The following is an 18,432-nucleotide window of genomic DNA, read 5'->3' as shown; positions in this document are numbered from 1 at the left end:
ATGAACTGGATTTGGCCAATTCATTTCATCATGACCATTTTCTAATGTATAGTATCTGTCAAAATACACTATATATTAATATTATCTATGATAATGTTGAAGCAAAAATGAAAAATCGCATATGTAAAACACAGCCGCAAACATATAGTAGAAAATTTCCAAAAAAGAATTGACAAGAAAAGGGAAATCTCTTATTAAATATAGATAAAAATGTGTTCCATGCAACTACAGAACTGTTGTGCAGCAAACTTGCCACTATCTGTTCCATCTTTTACTACAGTTTCGACGAAAATAATCAGACAACGCTGCCAAGAGTAGTCGCCATGCCACGCCGAAAAAGTGGATGTCAATGAACATCACAGAGAAATATCTTTACCAAAAAGTTGAGCTATTCCAGCAGTAGGATCTTCCTGCTTAACAAGCGACTCGCCCACCAGCACCTGTTAAAACCACAAGACGACGCATGAGTGCTCAGATACACAATGTACAGTGGTTACTAGGGTTGAAAATGAGCCGATCAACAACTTTTGGTGCTCAAGAACATATATAGCGGCCATAAAGACACAGAAGAGACTCCAACTCCCATCTTGTGGCAGTTGGTTTTGCCACTTCCCTATTTTTTAAAGAACTCATGGTCAATTATAGATTATTTGTAGCCTCAATTAAGAAAATTCTCAAAGTTTAGCACGTACAAAGAATAAGTCGAAGCTGAGACTACAAACTGAAAAACGGTGAATGTTTAACATAAACTGTATTAGCATTATTTAACCATAGAACTTTATCATTTTTTGGTGGTCAAATAGATAGTACTAATGTAATTTCAGTATGACAGGATGAATAAATGAGCATTTTCATTTTCCAAGCAAAAGATTTGAATATAGGTGCATTGATGAATAGCTGTTACTACTTACTGCTTTAACACCGGCTTCTTGGACATAAGCAATATCTGCAGGTGTGAAAAGTCCAGACTCTCCAACAACCTGAGAATTTCATTAAATAGTACCGATATGAGCAAACGTAAAATAAGGAGAATAGAAAGATTTTTAAGCTACTTGAAGGACTGCTTACCGTAATTCCTTTCTCGATTATCTTTTGTCCCCGCTCGCCTTCAAGAAGCTTTTTGGTATTGGCGATGTCAAGCTCAAATGTTTCTAAATGTGGAAATAATGATCATTCTCATTATGCATGTATAAATATGTATCTTTGCACCGTTTTGCTGTTGATAGTTGAAACTCGTATATTAGAGATGCAAATATATACCTAGGTTACGATTATTAATGCCAATAAGTTCGATCCCCTCAATCGCTAAGACACGATCGAACTCTCTCTCATCGTGTACCTAGAAGTTGGAAGATCGACTGGGTGAGTGAGTACACATTAGTACCAAATTACTGAATAAATAAATTGCCCTAAATAGACGATCATAAAATCAGAGTTCGTGATTCATAAAAGCATCTTAGTACATGAAATAGCTCGTGGAAAAAAATGAAAAGGTCAAACCTCAACCAATGCTGTCATCCCGAACAGTTTGCAAATCTTAGTCATGTACTTGAGATCCAGATCAGGCAAGACTGCAGCAATCAGAAGAATTGCGTCTGCACCTTTTACCCGAGCATAGTAGATTTGCCATGCATCTATCACAAATTCTTTACACAACAGAGGGCACTGGGTTCGAGTTTGCAGAAGTCGGTTAACATATTACCAAAAGAAGCATTAAACTAAACATATTGAGATACCGATAGAAGATCACAAACCTGTACTCCAGAATTCCGAATGAGCTCTAAATTCTCAAAGCCTCCCTTAATTGTGAGAAAAAAACCCTCCAATTAGCCAACCACATACGTAAGGTGTATCAAAGTTGAGAAAAAGTAAAATGTATAAACTCATACTTGGAAGTACTTCGCGTCGGTCAAAACACTAAGGCAAGCTGCTCCACCTTTTTCATAGGCTTTAGCAATCTGAACCTGTAAAGCCATCCAAAAGACACATGTTCGCCATTTTACTATATTTCCCTTGAATAAAGAAAGAAATTCCACTATTGTCTCTTGGATGCTTTGTTGATATGGGAAATAAATAAATTAGAAGTAAAGAAAGCCTAAACAGTTATAATTTGTTACGTCATTTCACAATGTCGGATGGGGTATAGATGCGATATTTTATCAATGCTGACACGACCAATAATTTAGAGCACCCACATGGATGATGAAGAATATATATGTAGACTTACAGGATCGAAATTCTCTCTCAGAATTCCTCTGCTCGGAGAAGCCTTCTTCACTTCAGCAATTAAGCCAGGAAAACCAGTCCTTGCATTCGCCGCTTTCAGAGCTCCAATAAAATCTCTAGCTGGTGGTGCTTTATCCAGCAGTTTCTTCAGCACCGCATACGGCTTCTTCTCTTTCATCTACCATTTAAATCCAACAACACATTTACATAAATCACAATACACAAATACAAGCCCCTGTACAAAGCTACTTAGCAAATATCAGAAAAACACCTGAGTGACTTCAACGTCCTTATTCCACACGATCTCTTCAAGAATATTGCGGGGAGTGTTTCCTTCATTCTGCAAGCGAAACTCGAAAGGACCAACATAATGTTGCGGAGGTCCAGATGATGGCCGCCTCCTAATTTTAATACCTTGACTCGCAGCAACTTCGTCTTGGTACATCCCAACCTCCCACTCTTTTGTTTTGAGAGCATCTACTTCAGGAGCGCTAGTTTCGGATGCAGTTGACGAGCCATCTTTCACCTCGAACTACATATACAAGAGATGAACGCTCAATCAATCCAACAAAACTACAATCACTATCATATCCAATTTTAGTCCATATCTCAATATGTTCATATAGTAGTAGTACTTAAAGTTGCAACCATTTCTCTATTTTTCAATCTAGAAATAACAACACAAATCTATTCACTTTCCATGATTGAGTGTCATTCCGGTCATCAGTTACAATAGGATATAAATCGAGCAAGATTTAGCTAGAAATTATCAAGGGCCTTGAGATATCCCAAAGTTCCAACCTGTTTTAGTATACCATGATTAACCCCTATACAATATTTATCTATATAAGCTGATCTTCAAAAGTAAACAAGACATGTACCAATCAAGCACCCCATTATAAATTATGATCCACATAGCTTCACATATCAAGCTCAAAACCCTTAGATATTTAAGAAAAGCAAAAGGGATTAATCTGCAATTCTTCAAACCTCTTGTTATATCTTCCACATTCAAACAGCATAGCCACTATTACTTAACCCCAAATCCCATCAGAAAGATTGCAACTTTAAACAAATTAAACATTATATACATCAAAACTTAGTAAAATCCCAACAGCAAGATAGCAGCTTTATACAAATGAAACACTACAAAACAACAAAAACTTGGGAAAATCCACCAAATTAAGGCTCACTCCTCCACACAAACTAAAATGTTAAGTTAATCTGCCCACCTGTTGAGATTTAATGGCGGGAAATGAAATTTTCCCCAAAAATGACTGATTATTCTTGTGGGCCTGCGGCATAAGCCTGAAAATTGAAGAATTTTTGGGAATGGGATTGAGTGATTGCCGAAAAGAGAAGCCAGCCGTTGCTCTTGGAGTAGGCGAAGTTGCTCGCAAGGAAATCAAATTCAAGCTCTCCATGGATGGATGTTGTAGGTGAATAAGAGATGTATTGTATATATCTATCTACGTTCAGAAAATTGAAGCAAAATCGAGTTCTAGCGGAGATTTTCAGTTGTGAAGGATGTTTGGTGTGAAGGATCTTTTGCCTTTGGGAATTTTAATCCGGTGACAAATGTGGGGACTAAATTCTTGTATATGCAAATTGTAATAAATGAAGATGTCCCAAATTTGAAATAGTCGAATTTTATGGCAAATAATTTACTCCCTCCGTCCCGTGTCTCATTGACTTTTCTGTCCTCTTTTTATAAAAATGATAAAAAATAGTTAAAGAGGAGAAATGGTAAATTAAAAGAGAGAATAATATATATAGAGAAAAGTCTTATCTACATTATTGTCTCTCTTATTTTACCATTTCTCCACTTTAACTATTTTTTATTATTTATTATAAAAAGAGGGTAGAAAAGTCAATAGGACTGCTAAAGCGGGACGGAGGGAGTACTTTTTTTTAGTAAACTTTTGGTTGTATTACATTCTCAAAGTCTTCAAAATTAATGTGTGAGAGATAAATGTTACTCCGCAATCGCATAATTCATAAAGAATTTGATCCACGTCGGTATTACTAGCTTTTTTATTCTATTCATTTAATTAATTTAATTCAATTCTAGTATCCAAAAAATATTAATTTCTATTATTATTTTTACATAGCATAAATTAAAGATTGTTTTATCTACTTTCTGAATAAATTCAAAAAATAAATAAAAGAATAAATCTAATTTTGATTTTTTTTTCACGTGCACTTGACGTGTGCACAGTAAATACAAAGAAAATTTAATGTTTAAGATACTAATCCCTCCGTCCCTAAAAAAGTATTCCTGCAATATTAGGTTCGGCATGAATTTTAATATACTCCATAATTGATAAATTAAGAGAGGAATAAAAAGTAAAAGTAGAGAAGTATAATGGTATAAGTTGTAACTAAAGGATGTGTAGGTGTAATGTACTGTTTAATTATTTTAAAATTTGAAAATTTATATTTTTCAAAAATAGACTAATTAAAATAGAAAATTAGTTTATATTTTTTAGAGATAGAATGAAATATTAATGAGTAGGAGTATGTGTTAATTGGATTAGTTATGCTGATCATTGTCATGTCACTTGTGGGCTGCGGCCCACGAGATTACGTAGAACGCTAATAGTAATAGATTCTACTTCTAATCATTTTTTATGTATTAAGAATTAAAAACTATTATTGATATAAAATAAGTCGTAATGCTCGCAAAAATTATGTTCCACTGCATTTCTCAATATAAGTTTTAATTATCTATTCAAAAATATTTTATGTCAGATCATCTTTAATCTATCTATCCAATATATAAAAGGAGAGTTTTGGAGATATTTAAGAAAATGCCCATTTAAAATAAGTATTTAAATGAATTAAAAATATATAATTTAAATGTGCTTGATCGTGAGGTTAGCAAAACGTGTGAATTAAAATATATACTCCAATATTTTAGCATATAAATGGATTTTGTTTGGATTTTGTTTCTTTTAATACTTTCTTTGTGAATGCTTCCACGTATACTAAATAATATGCTTCCTACCATCAAAATAATACTACCATTCAAATGTGATTAAGTGTTAAATTAAAAATATATAATCTATAGACAGAATATATAAAAGGGGAGTTTTGGAGAAATTTATGACATTTAGTCTAAAAGATTATATTAAATTAAATATATATAAATTAAAGGCCATTAAATATGTGATTAAGTGGAGTAAATGGAAGGTTTTTAGCCTTAATTTTAAATATTATAAGTTTTGGATATAAATTTAAATATTTGTAAATTTTGGATGATAATGATGAAATTGATTTTAATTTTAAAGTTATAGTGTATAAAGAAATTTTAAAAAATGATGAGTAATTATCTTCTTTATTGTGATAGATTTTTATCTTCCTACTACATGACTTAATGTTTAAACATTATATTATGTAATTTGTTTCAAATTTATTATGCTTCAATGTTGATTTGTATAGATTTTTTATTCTCATATAACTAAAATTGTTACTCATATTGTTCATTGTTAATATTAATTCTAACTTTATTTAATTAATTTAAAATTAAAAATTAATGTTTTTAAAATATATTAATTTGTGCATAGTACATGGGTGATACTAGTGGTATTTTAAAACCCAAAATTGAGTAGGTAAAGTAGTTCTTATGGTATTTTAAAATTATCCTATTTTGGTTTTTTTAGTAAAAATATACCTATTTTTAGGTTTATACTAAAATAAATTTAAATTATTTTTTAAATTTCTGAGAATAAAAAAGAGAAGTGGATAGAAAATATAAAAGTTTGAATTTAGTATAAATAGTTGAAGTAAAATTATTTTTTGATTTGTGACATTTACTTTAAAATAAGTTTGAGTTTAATGTAGATGGTTTAAGATGCTTTTAATAGTATAAGATTGTGTATTTTTTTGCGACATAATAAAGAATGGTATAAAATGTTTACATACAATTAAAAACGAATTTCTCCAAAAAGATTAACTTGGTTGATTATGTATAAAAATCAAAAAACCTTGGACATGTCATATTAGGATTTTTGGGCTGTTGAGGCAAAAACAATTGGGTGTTATACTGTTATTTAACTTGGTTACAATCTTATAAATGATTGGGCCTAATCCATATTCAATTAAAAAAAATTAAACTATTTAATGAAGACAATCAATTGTATGATATGGTAATTTTTATTTACTTGCAATTGTATGATATCATTATATATAGTTATAGATGTATAAAGTCTGAACATAGAGAACTTACGATTTTGAGGAAACATAAGTGGAGTTCACATACTAGAAATTGCATTTAGATTCTTCACAAATTCAATTTTTAATTAGTTGGTAGTACTAGTTTAATTGTTCAAATTAAGGGATGGTATTAGTTTCGAATTAATTAATGAATAAATGAGACAATGATATCATGAGTATAACAATATTGTGTGAATTTTCAAAGTAATGAATGTTATTAGTTTCCAATTAGTGCACATATTTAAACTAAGATATTGGTAATCTATCGTTTTAAGGCCCCTTGAAATAATCATATAGATTTAATCTCATAGTCATTGTCATTTGTTCTTTGTTTCAACTTATGGTATTTATTGACGAAACATTCTATAAAATTACTGCGAAGATATGCTGAAAAGGTAAGAAAATTGATGGAATCTAAAATTCTCTGAAAAAAATCATGAGCTTTTAGGAAACATATATTAATATGAACACCTCCCAAAAAACAAACCAAGAAAATGGAAATTACTATAGTATGGTAAGTGGTAACCTATCGAATTCGGATTAATTAAGCATTTGATAGCTAACGTGTTACGTAATAGAAATATTGTTTATTATAAAATAATTTAAATAAACACACGTTTTGTGTTTACACATAAAGTTTCCAATTATATACATAATTATTCATCTAATAGCAATCATAATTCTACTAATTAATATTGATGACACGTAGTTATTTTCTACATCTCCAATTGAAAAGCTTCTTATATTTTAGCTACCAAAACAAAATTTTACCAGAATATTTATCTCAAGATCCAAGTTTGGAAGTAAAAAACTCTAGTATTTTATAAATACTTGTTAATCAGAACCTTTATTAATTATGACCTGTTTAAAACACTTATTAATCTATAAACTCAAACCAAACACGGATCACACCCAAATAGAAAACATATAAATCCCATTTATGAATAAGGAAAACAATCTCCACAATCCAAATCCATATATATACCATATATACAAAATCCCAAGTATATATACACACAACACACACTTCAATACTTAAAAGAAAAAAAGCTTTTCCTCATCACATGAAATATCCCTTTAATTGCTTCACAAGTTGACTCCCTCAAACCTCAAAATCCCACAAAAAATCCCCTAAAATCCAAAACCACTTTTCTTCCTCTTCACATTTCACAGCAACAAGAAGCAAAGGTACTCACTTTTGCCACCCTATTAATGGCTTTTCACATCTCTCCAAAGTATTTTTCTCATGATCAAATTAAAAATCTCAATTAATTCTTGATTATATCTAATCATATGCATTTTCTTGCATGTCGAATAACAGCCTCGAAGAGGAAGACATGTATCGTTCGAAGGGCTTCGATTCTAACCAAAATCTTTTAGCAGGCTACGACGATGAGTCTCTGGTTTACGAAGGCGAGTCAAAGAAGAAGCCGGCGCCGGGAGAGAAAGCGGTTCATTTGATCCCACTGGTTTTGATCTTCTGTGGCTTGGTGCTTTGGTGGTTCTCACATCCTGTTAAGTTGCATTAATTTCATTATTAATGCAATTATTGTTATTGTATTTTTTTTATGTTGAAAGGTGTAATTTAACCAATCATGATGGTTATTTACTATATATACGTGCTATACTATATGATTTGTGGTTGTGGTTTTAGTTGAATCGCGTGCTTAGATTGGGAGTTTGACTTAACCCCTAACTTCATCTTTGTTTCGATCCGGTCAAGACCCGACTGGTTGAATGAATAACACGAGTGTTAATAAAATTTAGATAGACAGAAAACTGAGAAAGTGTCTCATTAAGGGCGAATATTAATTGTAAATACAGAAACTTGCACACTTTTTTGGACGCCTTGTAAAGTAATTGTTGCACAATTTTAGTGAAAGAAGAGAATATTACCACAAATACTAATATTAATAAATAAAAATCATTTTTTAATTGAAAATTGCTACTTAATTATTTTTATTTTATTCAAATTAGTACTTTTTAAAAGAAAATACGACCGTACATATTCTTTTTATTAAGTGCATTATTGAAGTATATGGGCACCAATTATAGGAGGAGCATGTTCGTTTCAAATTTCAATGGATTAAATTTGATTTGAGTCTTTTGAATGTCCTCGATTGGATACCAATCGAGTTCAATTTAATAATTAATTTCGAGTCAGAATTCATCTTCACAATTTTGTTATAACAAAAATAATATTGGATAATCGATGGTCAATCTTAAATAATCTAAAGTCTATATAAAATTATTAATCTTGTCCACAATCAATAGTCTTTTTATTTTCCATTTTAGCCAATTACAACAGAGAAATTTGAAGCTATATTTCCCTAAGATATTTTCAATTTTATATTGGATAAAGACCTTTAAACTCGTAATAAAATATTAAAATCAATAGAATTGCAAAAGGAATTAATAAGCACTACTACTATATTCCAGAATATCATAATAGTAGCATTCTTCAACTAAAACAAGACATAATTCTTATTCGTGAAAAAATAACAATAGAATAATAAAAGAAGCATATGTACAAAAATAATGCTGAAGAAATTCATCTTATATCTAGTCAGTAATAAGCAGGTTTCACAGTGACCATCCATTGCATATTTCTGCATTGAGAGATGAAGTAGAGCGTTAAACGAGTGATCGTCTAGTAGAGCTTTATCCTCGTGTGAATCGTCATCCGACAAATTGGACACGACGAGAGATCTTGCCCACATTCGCAGCAGGTCTGTTCAATACATGAGAGAGGGGGAGAGAATGAATTGAGGATGATTATATGTGCAGCATATCGTTCAACATAAAGAAAGAGTAACGTCGTACCTGGTGTCCGCAGCCAAATGCCATATCCTTCGGTTCAGTGATGCAGATTGGACAGAGCTGTAAAGATGAATGGAAGTTTATATCTTGTGCAAAACACTAAACAACGTAGTTGGATCTCTACGTCCCTTTAGATGTAACCGTAATAACATTAATTAACCAAAAACAGACAATCATGTGAGAAGTGAAAAGAATTGAAAGTTCGTGTATTTAGAGGCATAATTTTTAGTTCATGTGCAAAACGAGAATCAAGTGAAAATATGGATTTCTTACATGGTTCTCAGAAGAAGAATGGCTTCCAGATTGGCTTGTTCTTAAAACTGGCTCACGCTCACTAGAAGAAGGCGCGCTTGGCTGGAAACTGTTCGAGCGGGAAGGTTTTGGCGTGGAGAAAGAAGCTGCACCATACAGAGGAGGAGGGAGAGGAACCCGATCTATACCTTTCCCTCTTGAAGCACTGGTTCACGTTTCAATTATGGTAAGAGATTGCAACAAAAATCCCACAAAGAAATTGAAAATAAGGAACTAAACAAAACACTTATGGATGAGGATTAACCCAAGAATATTAAGCTCGAGTGTTGCTTTGTATTGAGAAGGTATTTCCATCAAAGCTGAAAGTGCAAACTCGGCCTCTTTACGGGAAGGGTCCATGTTTTTCGACATAATATCTGTGAAGTTTACGAACTACACGTGCGGGATAAAAGTAGAATTAGATTTCACATCGGTAAAATTATGTTTTTTCCTCTGAAAATTTGTCATCAAGAAAGAGTTGGATGAGATTAATATACCTGAAAATTGTCGAAGGCACGAGCAGGAATATTGTCGTCAAATTCCTTCATCATATCCCAAGGCCCATCTCCAACTCCCACCAATATTATTGATAAGGGGTACTCACTGTAAAATAAACAGTAGAGCAAGATAAAAACCGAGGAATTTAGAGTTCAAATCATGATCGAATTTAGATAACTGCTTGTACATCCTTCAAAAACACTATATGATGACTACGAGTAAAGTACCTTGCTTTGACAATTGCATCAACCGTTTTCTTCTCTTGGGGACTTAACTGGCCACGATCAGTGTCAACACTTCTCGTGACCTGACATCATGAAATAGGAAAATAAAATTACAAAGAAGATTTAGAAATCTATGGATGCGTGAGTTGTTGCAAGTGGTGAAAGCTATACTACTTGATTTTGAAAACATTAATAAACAAGACTGACCAAAAACAAACTCTTTACAATCACAGACTGAAACTTTTCGGGGAAACTTACCACTTTTTATTGACATATAGATAATTTAGATCAGGGCATCAAAAAGGGACATTAATCTAACCTGCCCATCAGCTATAATCACTAATACGTGGTACTGGCCACCGCTCTGTTCCACAATAGTGATAGCCATTTCAATAACAGGAGCAAAAGATGTTGGTCCTGTAGAGAAGAAACGGAGATATTGTTACCAGAAAAAACCAATTATAATTAAATCACAAGGCTCGGACATGAACCTGCTAGTCGCAACTGGGGAACTAGCTCTCTATATCGCGACATTACTTCCTCAAAACCCTCACAAAATCTCTCGTCCGGGAAAAAGCTGAAGACTTCTTGGTCATGTGTCGAAGCTGTCAAATATTACAACAATAATAAGATCAAGACCAACTTTTTCTTGCTGTGGAGTGTCAGAACCAATAAGACACTCGAGAGTATACCATCTCCAAATCCGAAGCAAGGAATCAAATTGTCTTCATCGAATTTGGATAGTGTTCTTCCGATGATTGATATGGCTTGTTCATAGGGATTCTGCTCATCGCCAATGTGGTGCAAACTTCTCCTATGAAATGACCTGGCACCTGAGACCAAAGGAAATTGCAATAAACCAACTACTTTACTTCCAAAGCATTTGTTGCCCGGGAGAGTCTATACCAGTCCACTCATTGCTCTTGGTGAAATCAATACCAACTATTAAATTTGAGGATTCCAGACCAGCACGTGCAAGGGCGTCCGTAACCTACAGCAACCAAGAACTCATTGAGCAGAGTCATTCAATAAATTGCTACTAGGAACCATTCAGAAAGTAAATAAAACAATGGGAATTTTTTTTTTTGAAAACCAACAGAGTCCACCATTGTTCCAAACAAAAACCGTAAATCTATCAAATGTGTTTGATGGCAAAGCTGCCACAGTGCCACACTGAGGCTGTACAACAACATAAGACAACTAGATCACAGAAGCTTTTATGTGCATAAACTCCTAATAGTTTGGTACAACATGCAGCAGGACAATATTGCCTGATTACAAAATGCATTAGACGTATCGAGACAGTAAGTAAAAAGCAGGGTTCTTCGTAAGTCATTTAAATACTAAACGTGTAAGAAGTTCTTACTTCAGGTAACTCTAACTTCTAAGTTCAATAATTAATATTCAGATCTATGCAAGAATAGTTGTACCTGATCAATGTTACTGTAATTGTCATCTATTCTCGAGTACTTCCTCTCCAGCCTTCTCTTGGATTCTGGGGGTGGATCACCGTAGCTCGGAGTTGGAGGAGCATAGTTGTGACTAGACTGAGGATATGATGACTGCGGATAGGCATTATGGCTATATGAATTTGAACTGGATGCATAAGATGTGTACCGGCCTGATAATGACCTTTTCGAACTCCTGTTACCCATTAGCTCTTGAACCTAAAAAGACATACTTTCATTGAACAAGAATGCACTAAAACAGAAAATTGAATCTGTCCACCAATACAAGCACATATCATAGCATTCCGATCAAACGAACAATTGTCAACGTAGAAAGTTTTAGATGCTTGGAGAGTGTTTCTTTGTGAGCTTCATTTTACCTAACATCCAACAAGAATACGATGCAACTACGCTTGGCTCGAACCTCTATACCTATTGAGCTTTTTATTCGGCTCATCTTTACATAAAGAATTTCTCTATCAAATGGATATATTTACATGTGAAAGATACATATGGGGGCAGTTTCACATTTGTGAGATGAATTAAGTAATCAACTATAAACAAAAGAGAAATAGAAAATGGGAACCAATACAAATAAGACACCTTGAACCAATACCAAGTTATAACTACAAAAAAAGACTTCATTGCTAAATTGTAAATAAAGGTAAAAAAAATCATTGATATTCAAAACCAAATCTTTACAAAGTCCAATTTACCAGAACAAAATAATTAGGGCACACACGAATTATAGCGAAATCAGAAGGAACCAATCCTCCCATTAAAGGACGGATGATGATAGAAACCAATACCTTGAAAATCTAATAAAATTCTTACTCCAAGATTGAGTCTTTATTGGAGCTTTTTTAGTAAACATATAAAAGCATACCCAAAAAATTTATTGGCATATAAAAACAGTTCAAGAATCAGCTCATTCTCTGCATCTAAATAAACCCATCAAACTTCGAACATTTTCACATTAAAATAACCAAGGAAAATTATTAGGAAAAAAAATGTATAGATAACCTAACATGAACAGGGGAAAATTGAAATAACAATTTGCCAGATATATAGCATGAAAAATTTAAAAGCTATGAACTTTTATATCAGTTCAATTGTTGTAGAATCCTTCCTCACCTCGTTACTGCAGTTTCAACACTCTACCTCTGCGCATTTGAGTGACGGTGAAGAGAGAGAGAGAGAGAAGAGAATTAAACTACAATTGTGAAAGCTTTTTGTCGATAAAGTCACATGTGATATTTAATTGACGTGTTGCTTGATTGAATAAAATCATTTACGGTGTATATATATTATTTAGTTCTTATTAATTTGATTAATTCCTTATAATTTTATTTAACTTTAATTAATACAGTGTGATATGGTAAGATGTGATAGGATATCTTATCCTCCATTAAAATAAATAAAGTGATTGTGAATTGTTTGAACCAAATAAAGGTCACCTCATAAGAATATATTTTGGATATACATAACAATAGGAGCCATAATGAAATAGAAATAAGACAGCTTAATGTGAGTGGAGTACATGTTTGTTCATAAACTAAATTGGGTTGATGAGTAAATAAGCTTGAAATTTTACATTGTTAAATTAAATGAAAATACCATGACCGACTAGCTAGGTATAATTTATTAATTAATTTTGTTTTGTACAATGTTTAGTAGAAGTGAATGTAATTCGTTGACCTAATTTTGTTCACATTGGGCAAAAGCTTATAGAAGTCGTCACGACAAAGAAATAAATGTAGTAAGAGTATTTGATTATAACCCAACTCCATGAAGACGATTTCATAAGTAAGTCATTTTCAATTTATCGCTTTCATTTTCTACATGTTTTTAATCTAATAATATTTAAGTGAATTGATATCTCTATCAATAACTTTATGGATTAGGATAAGCTCCTTTTGTTTCTCGCATTTGGACGATAATAAGATTGATGATCCTCTTAATCTCTCCTATATATATATATTGCATCCCCATGATCCTCTTATTTATCTAAATAAAGTTTTAATTGAATGATACTACTAAATATCCGATGCTTTCAAGCTCCAAATGCGATTATGTTCATAAATCCTAAATGGTCTCTATGTATAACTCGTCACGTAAATAATACTTCCTCCGTCCCATAAAAATATGAGTAATGAACATGATACGTGAATTAAGATAAAATTGGTAAAGCAAGAGAGATTAGGAGAGTTGTATAGTAAAGTAAGAGAGTGGGGGATAATGATAGTTAAAATAGTGACAGTGGATAGTGGAACCTACATTACTAAAGTGATATAACTTTTCAAAAATGGATTGCACATATTGTTGTGGGAAGAACGAAAATGAAAAGTGCACATATTTTTATGTGACAGAGGGAGTAGTGTGCTTTATATGTACTGAAATGCACTTAATGAATAAATGATCTAATTTAACTCATACTTCATCCGTTCCACAAGAATGTTCATTTTTTGTTAGATACGAATTTTAATAAGTAATGCGTATATATGTAAACGAAAGTGAGTGAAATTAAAATTAATAAAATATGTGGCATATATGTTAAATAAGTGAAAGAAAGAAATTTCATATATGTGACCTAATGTAATGTGATTTTTGGTTGCTAATAATTATAAAGTTAACCATTGCATTTATATGCTCAAACAAGTTAGAGTTTTTTCTACTATTAGAAATTTGTTGTGTTTCAAAACATTATCATATTAGAACTATTTGTTTTTTTTTTCTCAAACAAAATACATCAGACGATAGACGTAAACTCCATGATTACGTAAAATAATTGTTTGTTGAATATTACTCATAACATTTGACTTTAGGATAAGAAAATTACAGTCATGATTAGGTTTTTGGTTAGACGCTTTGAGATGAAGATATCTTTTTGGATTTGAGTTTTTTGCAATCAAATCAAATAAATAATTATTTTATGACATTTTTAATAAAGATAAGATATACAATAAAATAATCTGACTGGAGTGAATTAAAAGTGCTTTTTAAAGTGAATTGTCCAAAAGATTCTCCACACAATAATACAAAATTGTCCAATAAGCTTGAACACTTTTATATGTGTCGAAAAATAAATAAACAAAAGTATTATTGCTGCACTAGCTTTTGTATGGTAAAAAGGGAAGATACTTTGGATTATCTATTGCAAAAGACACTTTGTAGTATTATATAGAGTAAAGGCCAAAATTGATCCTGAACATATGGTCATTTTACGTTTTTGGTCCTAAATATTATCTTTTGGATTTTTTGATCCTGAACATATAGAAATTTGATCATTTTGGTCCTCTGTCAATATTTCCGTTAAAAACTAACGGTCAAAGGGTTTAATCACGATTTTGACCAAATTAAACTCTTAATTGTGATTTTTTACTCTCTAATCAATTCCCTAATTATTTTTATAAATATTCTAAAACCCATTGTCTCCTTCGGCTCGGATACATCACCACCTCCTTCACCGCCGTGGAAGCTCATCCTCATCCTCCGCCAATCCTTGCAACTCAACATCATCCCACGGGGAGCAATCTTGAGCGCGAATTCGCTCAAGCAACGCGTCGTACTCCTCCACCGTGTGGAAGCTCAGGCTCCTCTTCCCGTCTCTGAAATCCAGCACGTCCTCTCGCAGCGTATAGCAGCTTTTGGAGTGTGTGAGATCTGCATTGGTAGGGGGAGGATGATCTGGAACATCGATTGATGGTGGAGTGAAAGTGGTGGTGTTGGTGTTGGCGATGTGTGATGCTAGTAATTCATCCCAAGCTGCAGATCTGCTTTGGAAGCCATGCCTCAGCTCTTCTCTAATACTCATCGATCCCGTTATCGCCTTCGAAGTTATGGAACCCCAATCTTACCGTCGCCGTCGCCGTCGCCGTCGCCACCGCCACCGAAACTGCTTTAGAATATTTATAAAATAATTAGGGAATTTAATTAGGGAGTAAAAAATCAGAATTAAAAGTTTAATTTGGTCAAAATCGGGATTAAACCCATAGACCGTTAGTTTTTGACGGAAATGTTGACGGAGGACCAAAATGATCAAATTTTCATATGTTCAGGACCAAAATGATCAATTTTTCATATGTTCAGGACCAAAAAATCCAAAAGATAATGTTTAGGACCAAAATCGTAAAATGGTCATATGTTCAGGACCAATTTTGGCCTTTACTCTATTATATATATTCAAAATAGATTCCGTCTGCTTCTTTTAATTAAAAAAACACCATCTCCGTCCCATAATCGGAGTCGCTCTTATTATGAGCATGGGTTTTAATAAACGCAAAGAATAATAAGTTGGGAAAGTTAATTAGTGGAATATGAGACTCACTCTTTTATATTGATTTTATAATAAAATGTGAATGAAGTGAGTTAGTGGAATGTGAGACCTACTTACCATGGTAAAAATGAAGTGTGACTCTTATTGTGGGACGGACCAAAATGACAAAGTGCGGCTCTTATTGTGAGACGGAGGGAGCATATTGTCTCCAGTGGCAGAGCCAGGAATTTTATGGTGGAGGGTCCAAGAAGAGAAAAATTTTAGCGCTCATTGTTAATAAATGTAGGTATTTCTTGATGATTTTGTTATCAAAATTAGTCGTAAGAAGACCCTTTTATATTTTGTTTTTTTCATCATTTAGAATTAGAAAATCTTAAAAATAAAGGAATGTTTTCGGGTATTTAGTACACAAGATATAAATGCATATCAAGAAAATTTAATCAAATCAAGAATTATAGATATAAGAACTTTGTGATAACCTTAAAAAGAATTCTACCTACTAATAAAATTAAGTTTTTCATAAGTAGAGCACTTATTTAAATGTACATATTAAACTTTTTTGATAAAACTATTAATTATATTACAATACTAAATAAAAAAAAGTAGTTTAAAAATGTGTATTATAATATTTACAAGTTATTGAACAAATTATATCCTTTACAAGTCATGAATTAAACACATATCTAAAAGCATCTCTAAAATATAATTTGACAAAAGAAAAATAGAATATAGCATTGGATAATAATATACAAATAATCATCCATAGTGATTAGGTAAATATTGCAATTTATTTGACAATAAACGACTTACTAACATTTGGCAAAAAATTTAAAAAGCAAGTCATGGCTGAGAATCGACATAGCACCTCCCCAAAAACCATAATCTGTAGCCGGCATCCCTTACCAACTGCACTACCAAATCATTTGATTAATGCTACTAATATACAGTATATTATACTTATATTTCCGATGGCTGGGGCCCAAGGGCCCCCATGCCCAAGCGTAGCTCCGCCCCTGATTGTCTCCGTCCACAATTCATAAATACATGCCCTCATTATCTTCTTTTCGATTTGTCCGGCATTAGACATATCTTATTTATATTACTAAAATGTTAGGACTTATGCTCCATTAATATTTTTTTACCCTTTTTTTTTTTTCTCAATACTCAAACAAACTGTGAAACAGTTATGAAATTGCATGGATATAAAACTAAACAGTCATGCAATTTTCTGGATTGAACAACACATTGAAATTATAATTAAAATTTTGTCAAACTTTTTTAGGCTGTAAACAACTTTTATTCAGTACAGTAATTAAAAAAGTCGTACCAAGAAGGCCCCCAAAAATTTGCAACACTGTCATGTTATGGAGGGCCCAGTGGGCCGTAACTTAGCAATTGCTATGGCCCATCTTTGTTTATGCATAGAGAATCAAATCACAACAATTCCCTACTTAATTAAATTCGTGAGTGGATCAATTGATCTCGCTCTATCTGCAATTTAATTTGTTCTGCTTCACTCGATCTCCCTAAGGCTCATAAGTGTAACGATGGAGGAATGATGAAATGGCTGATGATCACATTGGATAATTTTTTGAATTCTAGGTTATGCATTTTTATGGTTTGGAAAGAAATTGAGCTTAAAAAGTAATTTCCACTCACATTTTATTACTATAAAACTAGTAGAGTATTAAAAGTAAAACTCAAATGCAACTAACTTTTTCAACTCACTTTAATTTCATTTCTTAAAACTTGTGTCCAGTTAACACGTGACAAAATTTAAGGGACCGAGGGATTACTACTAGGGCTCGTTTGATTGCCATGTTAGAAAAAAATAAGATAGTTATGTTAAGATAGTATTTTTGGGTAGATAGTAAGATAGTGTCAGATATTATTTTTATAATGTTGTTTGATTAACAAAATAGTTTTTTTAGATAAAAATTATAAGGACAAAAATATCCTTATGTATTTAATTTCTTTTATCGATCTTAATTGTATTATTGGTTTATTAAATAAATTTGATGACTCACGATTTATTATTACTATTAATTATAGCAAAATTGATTTAATTATTCTTTATTAAGACACATAATTAAAACTTAATTATGTTCATCTTCTTCTCTAAATCTTAACAATTCCATCCTAGATCATATTCAAAATATCATAAAAAATTATCATAAAGAAGATTTGTAAGACAACACAAACCCATAGAATTTTGTCGATAGAACACATAACAAATCGAGATCCCAACCCCAAATCAACGAGAAATCGATGAGTTGCGAAAATAAAAAAAAGAGTGTAGTTAGAAAAATCCTCATATGAGGTGGATGAAGAAATATTCTATGAAATCTGTGGGCGAGAAACTACAATTAAACAGCGGTGAGGCTTTGACAGCAACTCGCAAAAGCAACACCACTACTACCTTCGGGAGAGAAGA

General features: G+C 32.4%; 2 protein-coding genes across 2 annotated transcripts; both read right to left on the bottom strand.

The window, feature by feature from the left end:
• Positions 1 to 169: 169 nt before the first annotated feature.
• On the bottom strand, positions 170 to 3,818 carry LOC125201459 (indole-3-glycerol phosphate synthase, chloroplastic-like). The gene is made up of 10 exons (XM_048099584.1): positions 3,459 to 3,818; positions 2,498 to 2,758; positions 2,228 to 2,404; positions 1,890 to 1,964; positions 1,755 to 1,799; positions 1,501 to 1,665; positions 1,261 to 1,339; positions 1,069 to 1,151; positions 912 to 980; positions 170 to 440 (listed from the first exon to the last, which is right to left on the bottom strand). Exons 1-10 carry the CDS (start codon positions 3,648 to 3,650, stop codon positions 357 to 359), a joined length of 1,230 nt encoding a protein of 409 aa, XP_047955541.1. The 5' UTR covers positions 3,651 to 3,818; the 3' UTR covers positions 170 to 356.
• Positions 3,819 to 8,853: 5,035 nt separating this feature from the next.
• Positions 8,854 to 12,989, bottom strand: LOC125202651 (E3 ubiquitin-protein ligase RGLG2-like). The gene is made up of 12 exons (XM_048101100.1): positions 12,857 to 12,989; positions 11,705 to 11,941; positions 11,181 to 11,265; positions 10,967 to 11,107; positions 10,766 to 10,879; positions 10,594 to 10,691; positions 10,278 to 10,357; positions 10,050 to 10,155; positions 9,818 to 9,945; positions 9,535 to 9,718; positions 9,265 to 9,321; positions 8,854 to 9,172 (listed from the first exon to the last, which is right to left on the bottom strand). The coding sequence occupies exons 2-12, from the start codon at positions 11,927 to 11,929 to the stop codon at positions 9,092 to 9,094; spliced, it is 1,299 nt and encodes a 432-aa protein (XP_047957057.1). The 5' UTR covers positions 11,930 to 11,941; positions 12,857 to 12,989; the 3' UTR covers positions 8,854 to 9,091.
• Positions 12,990 to 18,432: the final 5,443 nt, after the last annotated feature.

Source organism: Salvia hispanica, chromosome 1 (assembly GCF_023119035.1).
Source record: "Salvia hispanica cultivar TCC Black 2014 chromosome 1, UniMelb_Shisp_WGS_1.0, whole genome shotgun sequence".
Lineage (NCBI taxonomy): Eukaryota > Viridiplantae > Streptophyta > Magnoliopsida > Lamiales > Lamiaceae > Salvia > Salvia hispanica.
Note: the sequence above shows the minus strand (reverse complement) of the source record. Positions and strands in the feature narration are given on the sequence as shown.

Bases quoted from the DNA above. Each gene is read 5' to 3' on its own strand.
- LOC125202651 (XM_048101100.1), bottom strand. From the start codon at position 11,929: ATGGGTAACAGGAGTTCGAAAAGGTCATTATCAGGCCGGTACACATCT. The intron at 10,358-10,593 runs GTTAGATTAATG...TCATGATGTCAG, and splicing joins TGATTATAGCTGATGGGCAG to GTCACGAGAAGTGTTGACAC. The intron at 10,156-10,277 runs GTACTTTACTCG...TTTATTTTACAG, and splicing joins GATGCAATTGTCAAAGCAAG to TGAGTACCCCTTATCAATAA.
- LOC125201459 (XM_048099584.1), bottom strand. From the start codon at position 3,650: ATGGAGAGCTTGAATTTGATTTCCTTGCGAGCAACTTCGCCTACTCCA. The intron at 2,759-3,458 runs GTGGGCAGATTA...TTGTATATGTAG, and splicing joins CCGCCATTAAATCTCAACAG to TTCGAGGTGAAAGATGGCTC. The intron at 1,800-1,889 runs GTATGAGTTTAT...CTCACAATTAAG, and splicing joins CCGACGCGAAGTACTTCCAA to GGAGGCTTTGAGAATTTAGA.